Source organism: Entelurus aequoreus, linkage group LG24 (genome assembly GCF_033978785.1).
Source record: "Entelurus aequoreus isolate RoL-2023_Sb linkage group LG24, RoL_Eaeq_v1.1, whole genome shotgun sequence".
Lineage (NCBI taxonomy): Eukaryota > Metazoa > Chordata > Actinopteri > Syngnathiformes > Syngnathidae > Entelurus > Entelurus aequoreus.
The window spans coordinates 5,992,288-6,011,453 of NC_084754.1; the positions used below are offsets into that span (position 1 = coordinate 5,992,288).

A 19,166-nucleotide genomic window follows, 5' to 3' on the forward strand; every position below is an offset into this window, starting at 1 on the left:
TGTCTAATTTGCATAACTTTCCATATCGCAATACTCAGTGATAGTGCAAGGATGGGTAAAAAGGAGCGTTTTGATTTGTGTCATAAATAATGAGCAACATTATCTCACGTTTTACTTTACACTTTGACTTTCAGGTGTTGGTTTAATTTTTTGCAGCAGTAGGTATTTTTACGCAATTCTTATATCATGCACGAGTGATTTATTAAAAAATAAAAAAACTTGTACAGTAAGTTTTTGCTGAATTTAGAACTAATGTACACATCACTGTACGTCAGATAAATCATTATATTAATAAACATATGTGTTATAACACACAATCTAGTCAGCTGTGGTATGTACGTATGAGGTGTGTTAAGAAGCGAAGGTATGCCATTTAATGTAATAATAATAATAATACATTTTATTTGGTATAGCGCTTTTCAGTGTACTCAAAGACGCTTTACAGGATAGAAAATTAAAATATAAAACAGTTCAAAGTAATAATATAAAATACAGGAAATATAAAAGCAGTACATTGTAAAATACATAATAAGACTGAACACCGACAGTCCTATTTAATGTGTTTGGGAGATGTCATAGTGATGAATGTTGGAGACCCCTGAGCTATATGGTATTGCGTCAATTACAACAAGCTAAATACCCACAATCTTTTTTTTGTTTGCTTCAATGCCCCATTGCTGGTTACTTGGGATGTAACGATATGAAAATGTCATATTATGGTTGTTGTGGCCAGAATTATTACGGTTATTATTATCGCGGTATTGTTGAATGTGCTCAAAAGTACTTATACACACACTGAAAAAGGTCTGGGCCGATAACACATTTTATTGTGACGCTTTACGTGACGTGACGTCACGCCACGCGAGGTCACTTCCTGTTGAACACCTTCTGTTTCAACTCGACACTGTGGAGTATATACCGATCACTTTGTTCAATTTGAATACTGCATCTTAGTTGTTTTGGAAAGTAATGTGTTTGTACATGTTTAGATTGGGGTTTGACGTTTCTTAATGGGGAAAGACGTTAATGTGTTTTCATTTTAGCATTTAAGCTAGCTAGCGAGCTAACAATAGTCGGTCCCTCATTTTATCAATGTTATCAATCACGGTATTTTGATCGTTTTAATTAAGTATGGTAATACTAACCGTTGGGAGTTATTATTACGGTTTATGTGCATGTAGTACAAATGCCTGCAGCTGCTGTAATTGATGCAAAGAGGGACAGCTCTTGCAGCCCGTAACAACGCATACACATGGCGATTAAATGAGGCTCACAAAGTTATTGACTTCATTTTCATTTATCGTTCAATTAATTTGACTTGTCAAATATTGGCCCAGGTCTACACTGCAATCTTTTGACCATGTAATTTAAAAAATGCAATAAAATAAAAATAAAACTAATAGACACACTGTTAGAAAACTCACTATTTTGCATGTTTTTTTTTTACTTCAACTTTACTGATATTGTTTTAGTCTTAGTTTTAATGGATAAGATTTAATGTTGTAAATATTGGGTTGTAATGTAGCGCTTTAAGATTTTTTTTTAAATGAAAAGTGCGCACAAAATACACTTTATTATTTCTGGTGAACCACTCTGTTCAGTGGTCCTTGTAAGCACTGTACAAATACCCCCATAAAACACCTGTCTAGTACTCTTCAATCACTCTGGGCTAAGAGAGCTCAGCTTATGGGTTCAATGTGCACAATTGAATACAGTAGCTTAGTTGCTCAGACCGCAAATGTGTTTGTATAAATTTAGATTGGTTGATGTCTTCTCTCAGTGGGGAAAGATGTTAATGTATTTTGTTTTCTTGTTACCATTTAAACTAGCAAGCTGGCGCCAGTCAGTGTGAAGGTGCAGTTATCAATCTCGGTTTTTCGATCTTTTTTATTTAAAAACTGTAACACTAATCGTCGGGAGTTTTACCATGATTATCATTAATACCGTTTATCGTTACATCCTTACTGCTTATGAATGATATCCATTTTTATGCCTTAAAACTGCGCTACAGCATAAGCTTAGTCATACAAATGTCAAATTGTCCAAATTACAATGATTGATACAATTCTTAATGAACAGATATTAATTAATCAATGATTTATTCTTCTTCCTTGTGTCAGCTAAGCTGGGGTCCATATGTAAACCGCATCGATGATGTATTGGTTTAAATGCACTGTAATTGATGAACTACTTCAGATAACTGCCATTCAGGTAAATGTAGGCCTTCATGCCTCTGTGATTCTTGTGCAACACACACAAACACACCACTGGGATTGCTGAGTAAATGATGTTTCCAACTGAGTGAACACAAATTAAAAATGTTTTGTTTTTTTCGTAGAAAGCAATGTAGTTTCAAGTGAGTCTTAGACTGGGGGTTTAAGGATGTTTGCTAGTTATGTGCAGGCTGCTGTATTTTTGACTATTACAGAGTAAAACACATTTACACTGTTTGCTTTAAGACTTCAATGTATTTGTCGTTCGATGACAGCTTCATGTAATTTGTGTTGTTGGCCATGACACATGTCCTTTATGAATGCTGTGGGGCACAAAAAACAGGGGGGAAAATGAAGACAATTAGGATTAGAAATACTGTACACGTAATTCAATCTTAATTTCTTCTTTTTTTTAATGTCATAAACAAGATTTTAGATTGGGAAGGGGTCAACTGCAGGATTCGCTGCTCTTTGGAAAAAAAGCTAGATTTTGTCGCCAGCCGCCATTTATATAAAAGAGTATTGACCGATAGATGGCAGTCACACTTAACAGATACGTGTGGACTGCAAGATGACGCTAAACAAGCAATTTTTATGTTTCATTGAGAATATACAGCATTACAGTCTATGCTCAAAAATCTGTTAAAATGTTTTAGTTCAACTTTAGTAAGCCAGGAAACCACACCGCTTGATGGATTGTCTGCACAGTACGGCTACGGCAGTCATACGTACTTCAACATACAAGTAATATTATGGTGTGTGTATAAGGACTTTAAAATGGCACCTATTGGGAAAGAAAAAAATCTGGTGTTTTGTTTTGCTATGCTTTCCAAAACCAACTTTTCTTACCTATTGGTACCGGCTAATGTATATTTGGGATCTGCTTAAGTCCAGAAAAGTTGCGTGCCTCTACCATTGTAGTCCGCACCGACGTCGTAGTCAATAAGCTCCTTCTTTTTCTTTATCCTCTTATTTTGGGACATTCATCCTCTGGTGTTGCCATTTCTAATACAAGATAGTGTACAGTTTTAACTTAAGAAGACACTGTTGAAGTTCAGTTCAGTTCAGTTTCAGTTTATTTCGAACATGCATACAATACAATGTAATGCATCACACAATTCCACTTGTTTCATTACCCCCTTTTCATACCATAGATGGATAGATAGTACTTTATTGATTCTTTCAGGAGAGTTCCCTAAGGAAAATTTAAATTCCAGCAGCAGTGTACAGAATTGAGATCGAATTTAAAAAGTATAGCAATTTTATCCAATTACCTTGTTCTCTGTAACAGAACAGTGAACAAATAAATAATAAATAAATGATATACTATAGTAAGCAAACACATATTAAATACATAAATAATCTTTGTCTCAATAAAAAAAAAGGTTCAAGATGTTCATCAGAATTCTTGTTCTGTGTACTTTGTGAACTCTTGTAGTTTGAACCGTCTCTTAAACTGAATCATATTGGTGCTTTGTTTGATTTCTTTGGTTAATCCGTTGCATAATTTCATTCCCCTTACTGATATACAAGAGGTTTTAAGTGTTGTACGAGCATACAAATGTTTTGAATTATATTTTCCTCTAAGGTTATATTTCTCCTTTGAGTGGAGCCACTCAAATAAGACTGCCCACAAAACGGCCCATCCTGAAGCGACTGTCAGAAAGCGGCTTGAAGATGATCCGTAAAACATCATTTATGCAACATGTTGACCAAAGAACCACCATTACATGTTATGTAGAGTCACAAGGTAGTGTTTTACGTGTAAAAAATGTTTTGTATGGACACTTGTGATTTAGGGCTATATAAATAAACATTGATTGAATATAGACCTGAATAGACCCGCTCATTGGCAGTGCGCCTTATAATCTGGTTCACCCTATGGTCCGTAAAATACAGTAGCTATTTGTGCCTCATTTCGGTGCTAGATGAATGCAAACTTGGCCATCTACAACAAGTGCTTGGCCATGATGATATTGTGCAAGTAGCGTCTTGTAAGTAATATAGCGTTGTGACAGAAGCACATTGAGTCTGAAGCTCAATTTTAAATGTAAATGTTTCTTTACTGTCAGACTTAAATACATCACCTGATTTAATTTGCATACCGTACACAGCCTCAGTCACTTACTCACCTTGAAATCGTCCCCCTCTCTCTGTCTCTCTCTCCCTCTCTCTCAATAGCTACTTTCGAACGAAATAACCAATGCAGCAGTTTTACATCAGTTAGAAGCTCTAAATGTCAGTTTCGCTTATTGTTCGATTAATCAGCCGGCCCTAGCGAGGACAAACAGGTGTGTGCGGCGTGTGACAAATAAACAGTACACCACATTAAACAGGGCAGATCTACTTTTCATCATTGGGCTGCACAAAAAATAGGAAATTGCGACGAACAATCTAATTTCTAACGACGGCAGTCTCTTTATATTATTTAATAAACTATAATCCAAAACAAATGCAGCCATTTTACTTAAGGACTCATGTTGCACTGTCATTGGCATGACAACCCCTTGTACGCTCTCCTCTTGCCCCAGCGAGGTTTGTCAGCCTGGGTGATTTGGCACTGTTGCCCTGATTCTACATGCCCTTGGCTCACACTGTCGGCAAAGTTCGCTGGCTAGCATTCATCAGCTCGCGGGAGGAGCAATACCATTAATTAATTAACTTTTCTTTTGACAGGTCTATATTATGCATTATGTGTATGAATGTACTGTTCAGTAAGCGAGCATGCTATATTTTTGACTTGATGGGTTATGTTCAGTCTTTCTATAAACTTCTGTCAAGGAAGCTCAGATTTAAGATTTCAATTTATAGTCCGCTTCAAAATACATACAATGGTGTCTTGCCAATTGCTGATAGAACCATGCACCTAATTGAAAAATGTCCTTGTTTTTTATGATAAAATTGCATCAAACAGACAATGTGATGAAAAGATAATTGCCATGGATTAGTTCCTTTGTTCTCTGTGCTGTCATATCATGAATCAGTGGCAGACAAAGGATGAAATCAGAGATGCGGAGTGCAAAATAAAACCGAAGAGAATATGGAATAGCGAAACATAAGACGTGGAATGCTGACAGCATTGCCGACAGGAGGAAAAATGGCGCCTGACTGCAATTCATTTTGTGTCTGTGTCCTCATCTCACTTTTCTGGACTCCATCTTTGTCTCTCACCACGCTCTGTTTGCTGACTCGCCTTTTTTCTTGAAGCTTCTTTCCTTTATGATTTTTTTCCTACTTTCCCATTTACATCCTCTGCCTTCCTCTGCCCCCGCCACACCTCCTCACCCCCCAAGCTCTTTACATACACACTCATCCTTCAGCTGTGATGGATCAGTCTGCAACACTCGATGAACGCAGCTACATAGGATGCGTGCGTGTGAGTGTGTGTGTGAGTGAGTGAGTGAGAGACTGTGTTAATATCACGCACACTGACTGCAAGCTGCGTTAGCATGTGCATATCCGTGTCGGTGATGACCGATTATCGGCTCCTACACTCTGGCTGGTGTTATGAATGAATGTGCATGTGCAGCATGTGGCCACATCACTCTAGCTTGTGCTGGCTTGCAGCTATGCCGTATGCCTGTGTGTGAATGAGTGTGACTTCAAGTGGCGTGTATAGTAACATGGTTGCTTCATGTGCAACCAATCCTTCGCCACGCATGACATGCCTCCCAAGCCCTTCATTAACTAAACATGACCCTTAAGAGCACGATTAGCCTGATTTCAAGACAGGATGTCGGAAGCCATCAACTGAGGGGGGTGGAATCCATTACTGTAATTGCATTGAGGAAAGGGAGGAAGGAGAGAGTATGGGGAGAAAGGATGCATAGATGGATAAAAAAAGGAAGAAAATGAGTAGGATGGAGGGAGGTAGTTAGGAGGCGGAGGGCTGTCAGTGATGCTTAGAGGAAGTGAGAGAGCGCGAGCGAGAGTAGGGGGAGTTAGATGATGGTATGAACAGATAGCCTATATGAATCCATAGTTCCTTCCCATACAACCCCCCCTGTGTCTGCCTGCACAGTTGGTATGGCCCTCTGACAATAAAACCACCTCCAGTGAGTCTTGATGTGGCACTTGCACTCGCTTTTCCGGGGTTGACAGTCAATGGCCTGCATTCAAATGCTGAAAGGTCTGCAGAGGTACCGCCATGCCGGCCAGACAGGGCACTGGGAACACGCCCCAGAATGGCGTCCACTGTTGCCGCCGCCCTGGCACAGAAAGACACGGAAGATGGGAAGGCAGTAGGGCGGCACAGGTCTTTCTGTACGGTCAAAGACCAGAAACAATAGACAGAGAAAAGAAACTTTAAGAAAGAAAAAAATTCTGTATCCCCATTTGGCCTCTCGTCCGTCTGCCAGGCAGCCACTGAGCATGAGTGAGTATTGCCCACACTCTCAGACAGGTATCTGCTTTGTCTTCCCACTTCTCACCTGTCTATCTTCTTTCCTCTTTGCCCATACTATATTGTTTGTTCATTGGTATATGAAGAATAATGTTCAATGTCTCTCTGACATTTATTGATTATTTTAAATGGCAGAAAATTTAACATATATGTGAGTGCATGTGTAGGCTTAAGTGTATAAATTGCAACATAAAAAGTGTCGGGTTCGGGGTTTTCTTTTGAGTGCACTGGTCAGCTCTTTGTGTCATGGCAATTGAGGACAAAAAACCTCATGCACCCACTGTCATGATGCCACGCACATACTATATATAAAGAGGCCCTCCCTTCATTCACGCTGTGCACATATATGCGGATATCCCTTCAAGACATTTCTTAAGTGCTAATCATGTGGCATGATCTAAAAGGGAAAAATATAGATAGGCCACATTCAGGTGCGGACCACCTTATCTAGAAAAGAGGGCCCGCATGTGCCGATGCAGTGTCAAGGTGTGCATGTTAACATACATGTGAGGAGAAACAGTTAACACAAATCATGGCTTTTCTCTCTGTCGTCCTCAGACGAGCTTCCATTGTTACATATAAATTGTTGAAACATCAAATATTCACAATTCTTATATCTTTGCAAAAAATTAATACAATGACAGAAGTTCCTTCAGCTATATATTTTTAATTGATGACTTAAACCTGGTTAACTCTCTGTTTGACCCACGTTACATCCTTGTCCAGCTTTTAACGCGTTCGCTGTGGTTGTCTTCCTGTTCTTTTAGAAGCTTCTTATGGTCAGGCGGCAGCAAGTGTATAACTGTGGTTAGCAGATCTGTGGTTGCACAATGTAAGGGTGGGGCATCCAGAAAAACTACGTCTTTAGGTACACTTATATTGTCTTGATTATTTGATAATTACTATTCCATATTATATCTAATGGTTTTCATTTTTTCCCTGTGTTCCGTTTTCGAACTCACACTGGCTGTATTTTGCAGTTTGGTCTGAACACGAGGAGGAATTGAGGCATCAGCAGAGTTGTAGAAAAACACAGTTACCACATTTAAAATGTTATTTTGTGTTTAAGTAATTAATATAATTTTATTAAAAAATCTGCCTTGTCATTGTTCCTTAATATGTTCTAAAACATCTTCTCGGCTTACCACACATCATACAGACCCCTTGATAGACAATGATTATGTATCAAAGTATTTTTTTTTTAACTGAAATTTAATTATTTGTTTAACTTGTCATACAACGGCATTTCCAGTGTATGCTTGCCAAGTAATGGAGGCAAAAGAAGACTTTATTTTTCTGAGCGAATAGGATTTGTATATCGAAACCAATGGTGCTTTTTTTGGCCACCACTAAAGGCTACATAGTATGGTCAATGTACATTTGGCACACAAAAATGTAGTCACGGCAGAGTCTTTGGCAGCGCAAACTGAGCTGGCAACAAAACAACTGCACTGAAAAATCGTTGCTCCCTATTGTATTTCATTTGGAGCAAAAATGCAATGTCACGGCCTTATCCACACAGCCAGTTTTTCCAAGGGATGTATTTTTCCCTTCAATGATTACCATTAACAATGGTTGATCAAGACAAAGAAAATTATTAATGCAGTTAAATGATTAATTTGCAAAATAGATTAATCTTACTTTTGACTTTGGATTAATTGTGATTAATCATAGTAAATAACTTGTTTACAAAATTTTAAGTAACCTAAAAAAAAAAGAGGCAAATTATATGACAGAAATGCAAATTTATCATCAAAATTTCCTACACAAACATTTTAAAAAATGTTTTACTTGCAGACATCTGAAATGTCTGCAAAAAACACGGAAATACGCATTTTTAAACATTCATTTTTGCATGTAAATATCACTTCAGCGTTTTTTATTGAAATATTGTAGCATGTAAGGACGGGAGTTGAAGGAGGAGTGTCCAAAAATGTAGCTAATTGTTCTAATGACATTCAGACTTTGTTTTCTTATCAGCAATCGAGCAGTATCTATACATCCGTGGCTTCTCAGCGGAACAACACTTAACACCGGAAATGTGTCCCGTGGATACCCGTCCGACCTGAACACTCCAGTAATAACAATTGTTTCGTGGGTGAATTATGTAAACCCACAATAATATCAAATAAATAGGTTCCAAACAAAATTTGTTGAACGCTTGCCTCAGCCGCACTGAATGGTAAATGGGTTATACTTGTTTAGCGCTTTTCTACCTTCAAGATACTCAAAGCGCTTTGACACTATTTCCACATTCACCCATTCACACACTGATGGCGGGAGCTGCCATGCAAGGCCCTAACCACGACCCATCAGGAGCAAGGGTGAAGTGGCATGCTCAAGGACACAACGGACATGACGAGGTTGGTAGAAGATGGGGATTGAACCAGGAACCCTCAGGTTGCTGGCACGGCCACTCTCCCAACCGTGCCACGCTGTCTCCTAGTTAGCACAGTTAGCATCATCTAGCTAACTTATTTGTTGTCGTCTGCGTTCGCTCTCAGAGCCACATTGTCGACGACTTTCTACATTGCTGTTAATCTTATTTGGAAGATTACAATTAGTTACGAACCAGTTGTAGTTCTAAAGCATTTATTAGTAGCCAGCAAAATGGTATATTTTTGATGTGACGGATGTAAACAGAGGTCACAACAAAGGAAGTATATTACCCAAAGGGGCGTGGCTATAGGATAGAGTTTCCAAATGGGAATCGTTTTTTTGAGTTCTTTGCATGCACGTTATAAAAATTTTACATTACATTTTCAATGATAATATTGTTAGTAAATTGTTTACTAAAAAAACTAACAATTCTGTGGTACATTACATAAGACATGTAGTTTAAAAAAGACAGCCAAATGAGGTTAGTAGATGAGAATAAATCTAAAGGTAAAATATAGTGTAGAAATGCACCTTATAGCAGGAAATGTAGTCTTGATTTTAAATATTTGCTCTTGGGGTAGAAATTTTCCTTTTTTTCCGTCAGTTTTTCTCTTTTTTTCGCTAAGGGTGCTGACATGCCTGTACTTGAATTGAATGTACATACTTTATTTGCTCAAAATCTGGTGAAAGTATTATTTAAAGTCCTGTCAGGGTTTATTTTAAATCAAAATTGAGTATGCTTATGCACTGACCTGATTACTGAACCCGCGCCACCTTTCATGTAACCGTTCGCAGTTAAAGTAAAGGAGCTCAAAATAAATTAATGTGAAAAGTAATTGCAAGAAAATCTAAATAAACTGTGTGATTAATCGGCAACCATACATGATGAATGCAATATTTTTTGTGATTAATCACATGAGTTTACCCGTTTTTTTGACAGCCTTAATAATTATACACTAAGAGTGTTTCCAACAGACTTAGACTAGACTTAGACTTCCTTTTTATTGTCATTCAAATTTGAACTTTACAGTACAGATAAGAACGAAATTTTGTTGCATTAGCTCATGGTAGTGCAGGGCTACAATCTTTATTTGTGGTGGTGGTGATTTATAAGTAGGAATGCAATGATATGAACATTTCAAAATGATCATGGTTATCATTATTGTCACCATGTTATTGAATATGCTCAATAAGCACTTATACACAAACTGAAAAATGTAAGTACTTTGCAAAGGTTGATTTATGTCAGCAATTCAACTTCAAATGTGAAATATGTGATATAAACTCATTACATACACTACCGTTCAAAAGTTTGGGGTCACCCAAACAATTTTGTGGAATAGCCTTCATTTCTAAGAACAAGAATAGACTGTCAAGTTTCAGATGAAAGTTCTCTTTTTCTGGCCATTTTGAGCGTTTAATTGACCCCACAAATGTGATGCTCCAGAAACTCAATCTGTTCAAAGGAAGGTCAGTTTTGTAGCTTCTGTAACGAGCTAAACTGTTTTCAGATGTGTGAACATGATTGCACAAGGGTTTTCTAATCATCAATTAGCCTTCCGAGCCAATGAGCAAACACATTGTACCATTAGAACAGTGGAGTGATAGTTGCTGGAAATGGGCCTCTATACACCTATGTAGATATTGCACCAAAAACCAGACATTTGCAGCTAGAATAGTCATTTACCACATTAGCAATGTATAGAGTGTATTTCTTTAAAGTTAAGACTAGTTTAAAGTTATCTTCATTGAAAAGTACAGTGCTTTTCCTTCAAAAATAAGGACATTTCAATGTGACCCCAAACTTTTGAACGGTAGTGTACAAAGTGAGATATTTCAAGCCTTTTTTGTAATAATTTTGATGATTTTGGCTTACAGTTTAAAAATAATAATAATCTGACATTTTTAATTTGAGGTTTTAATAAACTGTAAGCCATAACCATCAAATTGTATCAAAAGTAGGCTTGAAATATCTTGAGTTGCACGTTATGAACCTATGTCATGTATTAGTTTCACCTTGTAAATCTAATTGCTGGAATAAACGAACCTTTGCACAATATTCAGATCGTTTTAGTTTCACCTGTGTTTTCCTTTTTCAGAAGAAACATTAACATTTCCTGTGCACAAATTCAGAAAAAAACTATTATTTGAAATCAAATAAAACTTTATTACACTTTTTTTACAAGCTGTTTGGGGGGGTTCTTAGATAATTTCGGCACCCCAGGCTATTGCTTGTGTTTTCCTAACAGTTAATTTGCCCCATGTGAAGATTCATACACGGACGGTCTCTCTGGACCTCTCTGTCCTAAAACAGAGTTCAGCACAGAATGTAGGTTCAATGTGCACACCTGAATAGTTTAGGTGCTTTCATACAAGTTTAGATTTGGTTATGCCGTTTGTGTCTTGTATTCAAGTTGGCATGTAATCTGACGAGCGAATAGGACGCTGGCTAGCGATTAGTGCACTTGCATGTTTCTCCAGGAAACGAGCAGTATCACTGGTCTCAGTTTTTCGAATTGCGGTGTAACGATAATTTTAATTTGAAATGATAATACTAACCACTGACAGTTTTACCCCTTTTTTTTATAAATAATAATACCCATAATTGTTACATCCCTAGTTGCTAGAGAAGTCATAATGACAAAAAAATTCAAAAAAATCTAATTTGCATAATTGGGCATCACACATTTGCAAAAAGTGAGGAAAAGCAGATTAAATATGTTTAATACTACAAATGAAAACTAAAATTCAAAACAAAACAATTTCTTCTGTCCCTTTTTTTTAAACGTTTTTTAAATGTAACAAACAAAACTAAACCGATCACGAGTGCCTTAAGGAAGGGCCCACAGCAGGACTCACTGTTTGTTGGGAACAATAATACTTTCTTTCATTTCAAAGTTTGGAAAAGATTCCACTAAAGTTGGTTTAAAAAAAATAAAGAGTATCTAGGGGTGTCTGTTTACTTACTAAGTATATTAAAACAGTCGCTAAATTGACAACACTGATCCCTCATGCTCTGTCATCTTATTCTCTGGCAGACCAGGTGGGTTGTGTGTTAATGAGCAAAGGAAACAGGTAGCGCCCATTCTATTTGTGGTAGTCCAGAGTTCTATGGACCGCTAGCAATATGATGACCCGCCACAAAAAAATGAATGTATAAAAAAACCCTGACTTACCCATTTTCATAAGCTAAAGAAGAGAGAGGTGTTGTTCTCACGGGAACAAGTTCCCAGGACCTAATCACATTTTAAAGTTAAAGTTAAAGTACCAATAATTGTCACACACACACTAGGTGTGGTGAAATTTGTCCTCTGCATTTGACCCATCCCCTTGTTCACCCCCTGGGAGGTGAGGGGAGCAGTGGGCAGCAGCGGTGCCGCGCCCGGGAATCATTTTTTGGTGATTTAACCCCCAATTCCAACCCTTGATGCTGAGTGCCATGCAGGGAGGTAATGGGTCCCATTTTTATAGTCTTTGGTATGACTCGGCCGGGGTTTGAACTCACGACCTACCGATCTCAGGGCGGACACTCTAACCACTAGGCCACTGATTTTGTATTCACAGGTTCAAACTAGTAAAATATGAGTCTAATATAACATACGTGCACGCACACAATTTTGTTATTTTGAAAATGCTAAACTATCACCCTGCACACATTTGGAGTGAATCAGCATTCAGCCTTCCACTGTGATTTGCAAATACAAATTGTAAAAACTGTAGTCACAAGATAGCTTTCCTTTGTTTTTATTTCTCCTAAAACGATTTGTATGTTTGTACAATTTCTTTTGAAAATAAATGATTCTGAAAAACCTCACAGATATGAATCCAATGTGCAGCATGACATCAAGACACCACCGGGTGATGCTTATTGCAAAACAGTTTAAATTCAATTCAAATGAATTGTACCATAAGAATGTCTTTATTTCAGGCAATTTAAGACCCTATTTATTTATGCAAGTGCAAATTAAAGCTCTTATTTTCCTACAACTCTCAATTCGTAATGTCTTTTCCAGTTTTAGTGATGACGCAGCATGCATCATCATTTAGTCAGCCCCTATTTAAGGTTCATTCAGTCACCTTTTCATCATCCGTTTAATTCCTCCAGTGTAGTTTCATCTTTAAGGGTTGTGCAGGAATAAAGGGCATGGAAAAGATGAACGCAACGATTGGTGATAAATAAAAAATGGGACTCGTGTAAGAAAAATCAGCCAGCAGGTGGCTTTTTATATGCGACACAAGAGAGGTGATGAGGAAGGAAATAGGGAATCCAGAGCACTCATTTTCCCTGTAAGCGAGCATCATCGCTTGCTGGCTTCAAGAATAGCTTCTATATTCTTATTTGCAACTAAGACAATCCTGTTTGCACCAGACAGAGGAGCAATTGGCACCAAAAATGTCACAATTATTAAATGAATATGCTATAATCTGACAGAAACAAGACAATGGTCTCCTCCACTACGGAGGCTTTCGGTTACAGTACAAGACCTCAGAAAAATACCACCTTCCTCAGGGCATTTGAGGATAAGGACCAACTTGCTGCAGATGTATTGATCTCAATGGTGGCAAAGCTAAACAAATAAAGGCTAATCCATGCAAACGCCTTCTAGACACCAACATGTCGGAGGTCAACGAAGATTTGACTCAGCGGAAATCAACAAAAGATTATAGACCAATGTTTACAAACTACATTGTTTTTTTAGTAATGACATATTGGATATTAAAAGCTCAATTAAGTTTGACCTTTATAAAAAAGATGAGATCTGAATGATGAATTGCAATACTTCTAATCATGGTGAGCCTGCGTCCTTTATGTCATGTTTAAAGCAAATTGAGTCATTTGTGCCTTCCAAGAGGCGACTTCTTCAAATGGCATTATTTATAGCTGTCTGTTGATCGAGATATGAATCATCCCTTATAATGCCAGTAAATGGTGATCAGTAACACATACAATCACTTTCAAAGGAGTCCTCAGCCTGATGGAGTCATTTTGTGACTGATTGGGTGATAGAATAAGTAATTGACTCCATTGCCTTGTTTGTGGCATAATAAGCATTGATTGTCAATTTTTGTATATTATTTTTAATGAGATGGTACAATCACTTTTGGAATGACCGTGTTGTACTGAGCAAAACACTGATTCCCACTACTTACATTGCTGATGTCCTATTAAATGTGGCTCTGCTGGTTACAGCCAAGTACTGCACTCCATTTTGCCTCAATTGCTTCTATACTTAAGAATTCCACATTACAGACATCATTTTAAACAATTCTTTTATCGATTAGAATGACTATCCATTGTTTTCCACGGGACTATTTGTAATTTTAGACACCAACATGTCGGTTTCTGTCTCCTCAATTTGACGCAGCGGAAATCGACACCAGATTGTAGAGCAATGTTTACGAACTATGTTGTTTATTTAGTAATGAAATATTGGAGATTAAAAGCTCAATTAAGGTTAATTTGTGGCAGCGGTGTGTTGTCGAATGGAGGTGGTGTAATTTAATTTGCATAATTGGCTATGACATATTTGTAAAAAGTGAGAAAAGAAGAAGAAAAGAAAATATGTTTAGAACTAAAAATGAACTTTCTCCTGTGGCTTCTTTTTGTCGTTTTTTTAAAGATGCAGCAGCTTTTAGAATAGATGAGTGCATTAATTGATCAATATATTTGTGAGTAAATGACCGAATGGGACACACTGCTCTTATTAATAGTATGGTGTTTGTTTTTTCTGCATGTTTTTGTAATGCGTGTCACGTCTGCGTCTACTTTAAGCGGAAAGCATATGAGGCCTCGCTGCCTGCCATTTTGATGACTCTCAAAGTTCTCAAGATGGCCGCTCCATATGATCCTCCGCGTTTGCTGACTTTTCTTGACAGCTTTCTGTGTGCCGCCTCGTACTCATCTGCATACTGCATGCGTTACATAAGTGCCACTTACCCTCCTCTGATTGCTAAGTTTGCCTTTAAAGCACCCATAGTGTCGGATATGAACGACTACCATTTTCATGGAGGGAACCAGAGGAGGGGGCCTGGGGGGTTTTGCTGCGGAGGCCATTTTGCGGAGATGTCAAAATGGAGGCTGGCTGCTGTCTCATTGCAAAATGACGTAGGAAGAATTAGTATAGCTTAAAGGGCAAATGCTTTTCTGATGGAAACCGTACATTTCACTAATCCCAACAATCCTCATAAGCAACACCTGCTCTCCTGTAGAGCAAATGATGTCTGGTGAATGTGTCCCTGTACAAGCCTAAACATTTTTTTCCGATATATTTTGTCCAGCCGAGCTAAGGTGTCATTCTCCCTGTTGTCCTCTCTCTGCATTTCTCTCTTTTGCTGACTTCCTGTCTCTGCATAGGGCTTCTTGAAGAACGAGAGGGACAACGCCCTGCTGTCCGCCATCGAGGAATCTCGCCGCAGGGTCAGTGCCTGCCCTCAAGTGTCTCTGATTGCAACTTGGAGCTTTTGACGGCTTACAAACCACAGCGGTAATCCAGTTAAAGAAAGTCAGGCAGTCGTAAGGCCGGATGATCACTTTTATTGTGACTAAAAAGCTAAAGCATTACAAAAGGTGTCATTTAACATGTTTTAAGCGTCATTTTGGTCCTGTCTTGTTTGAATGGACATAACTTTTTAATTGCTCAGTTCTGACCTAAGTAGCACTTAATAACCCACACACCTTGTTCCTAACGTCTGTTGGCTATGATCTAAATGTCCTCGTGGTGCGAATCATCAGGGAATGGTTCTGAAATGGCTTCCCTGCTGAGCAGATCTAATAGGCCCTGCCTTTAATTAGTTGCTGTTCCCATTATTACTTTGCTCCCTGTGAGAGGAGGAAAGACATATGTGAAGGGTTGGAACAGAAAAAAGACTGAAACAAAAGCTCGCTGTACATGTCCCTACATGTAGACATTCTGTACTTTAAGGGAAACGTGCCTTTTAATGTATCTCAAAATGTAGAATGGACTATTAGTATTTACTAGAAAGCTCCATGTGATATTTAAAAGCAGCCAATACTCAACATTAAAAAATGTTTTATGAAGTTCCCTTGATCCAATAATTTTATACAAGTATTAGCATAATATAATAAGGAGCAAAATTAGTGCTGCAGACACTCGCACTAAACGATGTCAAATTTCATGTTTTGCGTTGTCATATTACAGCAGCAAAGCTCTAAAATGCGTAAAGTGGGAGCTTAGAGATCCCGGCAATAACCAATTTAACTCTGTAAATGGGGGCTCCAGTCCAGATTGGTATCTCCCTGGGCTGCAGATGGGAAGGATTCAATTATTGAATGTTCCCATTATCTCATGTGGAGTCTCAGTGGAGGGTTAAAATAGACAGGTCCTGATGGGGTTTACAAGCTCCACTTAAATTCAAATGTGTGCGTTTATGGGGGGTGTGAATCTTTGGACACCTTACGATTCCATCCGATTCCGTGACGATTCGGTTCAGAATCAATTCTCGATTCAACACGGTTCTCGATTCAAACCAATTCTGGCAATTTATTATTTGGTATAATTATAATGAAACTTTTTCAAAACAGGTTACAGGTTAGAAACGCTCATTGTGGTTGCATCGAGATGGCTTAAAAATGGCTTTTAAAAAATGTATTTAAAAAAAATAAAAAATATATATATATACAGTATATATTTGAAAATTATAAATCTACTTAGAATCAGGATGAATAAGACCTGCAATTCGGATGTGAATCGATTTTTTTGTGAATCCATAGTGTTTATCTGGCTCTTTACCTGCCTTACATTAGGGGTGTCATATAAACGCCACTTCTGATTGCGACTGAACATTTGCAATAAAAATGACTGTTGCAACGCATCAATTGGTTCCATCTGCAATAGCACTTCTCTCTTTAAAGGGAACTGCACTTTTTTGGGAACTTTGCCTATTGTTCACAAATCATTATGAAAGACATGAAGACGGATGCATTTTTTTTATGCATTCTAAATATTAAATGAATGGGATCAGAAGTCTGCTTACAATGGAGCCTATGGTAGCCGCACTATTCTGCTTATAAAGCCCTTAAAAAACCTCTAAACACCTCCATTAAGCTTTTATATACATGATGTAAGTATATATGTAAATTAGCAACGGGCACATTTAAATTTAATATGTATGTATTTTGCTCATTTTAAGCATACGCGTTGTGACATTTTTATTTTAACATTACTGATTACTAAGCACTGCAGACATCTTGAGAGCCAAAAAAACATTATAATTTTTTTTTAATGTGCAATGTGTGCTGTCAATAGGATACCGACTGCTAGGATGTTCATATATTCCGAATTTAGATGAAGAATGGCTCATAGTCCTCACAAAGAAATGGGGGTGGAACCAAGCGTCTTTTCGTATCGTTTTTGCCATTTCCGGGTCTAAATTGGCTGTCAAAGTGTACCAACTTGTTTCTACTTTTCAGGTGAGATGCATGGTTTATGATCTAGAATACATTTAACGAGCAAGGAAACGAGAAAGCAGCTGACCACTTGATGATGTAAACATGGACACAAACGGAAGTGATCACGTCACTACTTTAAATAGTTTGTCTGTGTTAGCGCTTATAATAACAATATCACTAATACCTATTTTATATGCAAGTCCCAAAAAGTAAATGGAGTATTGTTGGCGGTTTTTGGATGGTTATTTATTGGAAATAGAGGACCTCCCATAGTCTTCGCTGTGAGCGGACTTTTATTTATGAGTTAAAATGCATTATACAAAAAACACATCTGTCGTCATGTCTTTGTGATAGGCAAAGTTCCCCAAAAAAGTGCAGTTCCCCTTTCAGAACTCAATCCTGACAAAGAGTAATTAAGGCAGCGGTGTCTGAAGTGTGTCACAGGAGCACATTTTTTATTGGTTTGCCGCAAATAGTAGAAATAAAGTTAAACTAAAGAGAACAAAAAATAGGAACAATAGAGGGGGGGTTACCCACATATGCGGTCCTCTCCAAGGTTTCTCATAGTCATTCACATTGACGTCCCACTGGGGTGAGTTTTCCTTGCCCGTATGTGGGCTCTGTACCGAGGATGTCGTTGTGGCTTGTACAGCCCTTTGAGACACTTGTGATTTAGGGCTATATAAATAAACATTGATTGATTGATTGATAGAGAAAAATAAATAATGTAACAATTTTAAATAAAAGTACATGTAGGTACTGTAACTAATAACACAGAGCTTTTTTGTTAAATATATAGAAAGTTTTTTTTTCCAGCCTTTTTACACAATTAAAAACATTTTATATCAAATTGGCTCGCAGCTGAAAAAAGTTTTCAAGGTTGGCAGGTCTTATAAATGCTAAACTCTCTCAGCTATTTCGAAACAAATTTGTGTAAAATATAAAATTATATCTCAGTAATAATACATTAATTTTATTTTTGAAATACGGCAAACTGCCGATGAAATAAAATGGCCCCCAAACACCACTGCTTATATCATGTACTGCATGTGCGTTTGTTGAATTGAGTTCTTCTACCATTGGATTATTACCAAACATATGATTACTTTAAACAAGTCTTATCACAGAAGTGATTTACATTTGCAAGACTGGGCCATGTAGAATAAAGAATACATGATGTACCTGCAAATTATTAAAAGATAGAATGTGGGCTATGGTTTTTCCTGTTTCAGACGTTCATGTTGGCTGAAGAGTACCATCGTGAGTCCATGCTGGTCCAGTGGGAGCAGGTGAAGCAGAGAGTGTTGCACACGCTCCTTGGTGCAGGAGAGGACGCCCTCGACTTTAGTCAAGATGTGGAGGTACACGACTGGCACCATAAAACCTCCACCTTGAAGTGTTGAAGAAAAAATAGATAATGTTGCTCACATCATTTTCTATTGCCTCTGTAAAGCGGTTACTTTGAGATGACTTTTATAATCAAACATGAAGATGATTCCCAAAATAGAATGACACATTCCCCTCTGCTTTTCACTAAGGAGACAAAAAGCGAAACATCTATTTTTGGTGTGAATATACTTTTGAACATTAATTTGGCATTGAATTAAAGAACCTCAGTTTTTGCTCTAAATATGTCACATCTGTGAGCACACACTCTAGTTGTGTATTTTTACTTGCACAAAAGATTGAAACCCAAATAGGACTGCAGTGTCTGATATGATAAGACACACTGATAAAAATGCTTGTTGAATCACTTGTGAGA

The 19,166-nt window shown here is 37.7% G+C and overlaps 1 protein-coding gene across 3 annotated transcripts in view; it reads left to right on the forward strand.

Annotated features, from left to right (window-relative positions):
• The window catches only part of LOC133641869 (nuclear pore complex protein Nup93), a 59,859-nt gene that overhangs the window by 17,710 nt on the left and 22,983 nt on the right, over positions 1–19,166 (forward strand). For 2 of the 3 annotated variants that reach the window (XM_062035958.1, XM_062035957.1), the window contains exons 4-5: positions 15,350–15,412; positions 18,637–18,765. In XM_062035958.1, the coding sequence (XP_061891942.1) occupies positions 15,350–15,412; positions 18,637–18,765 (192 nt within the window). Of the gene's footprint in view, positions 1–6,495; positions 6,589–15,349; positions 15,413–18,636; positions 18,766–19,166 lie in introns of those variants that run through there. The other variant, XM_062035959.1, reaches the window with a different exon arrangement.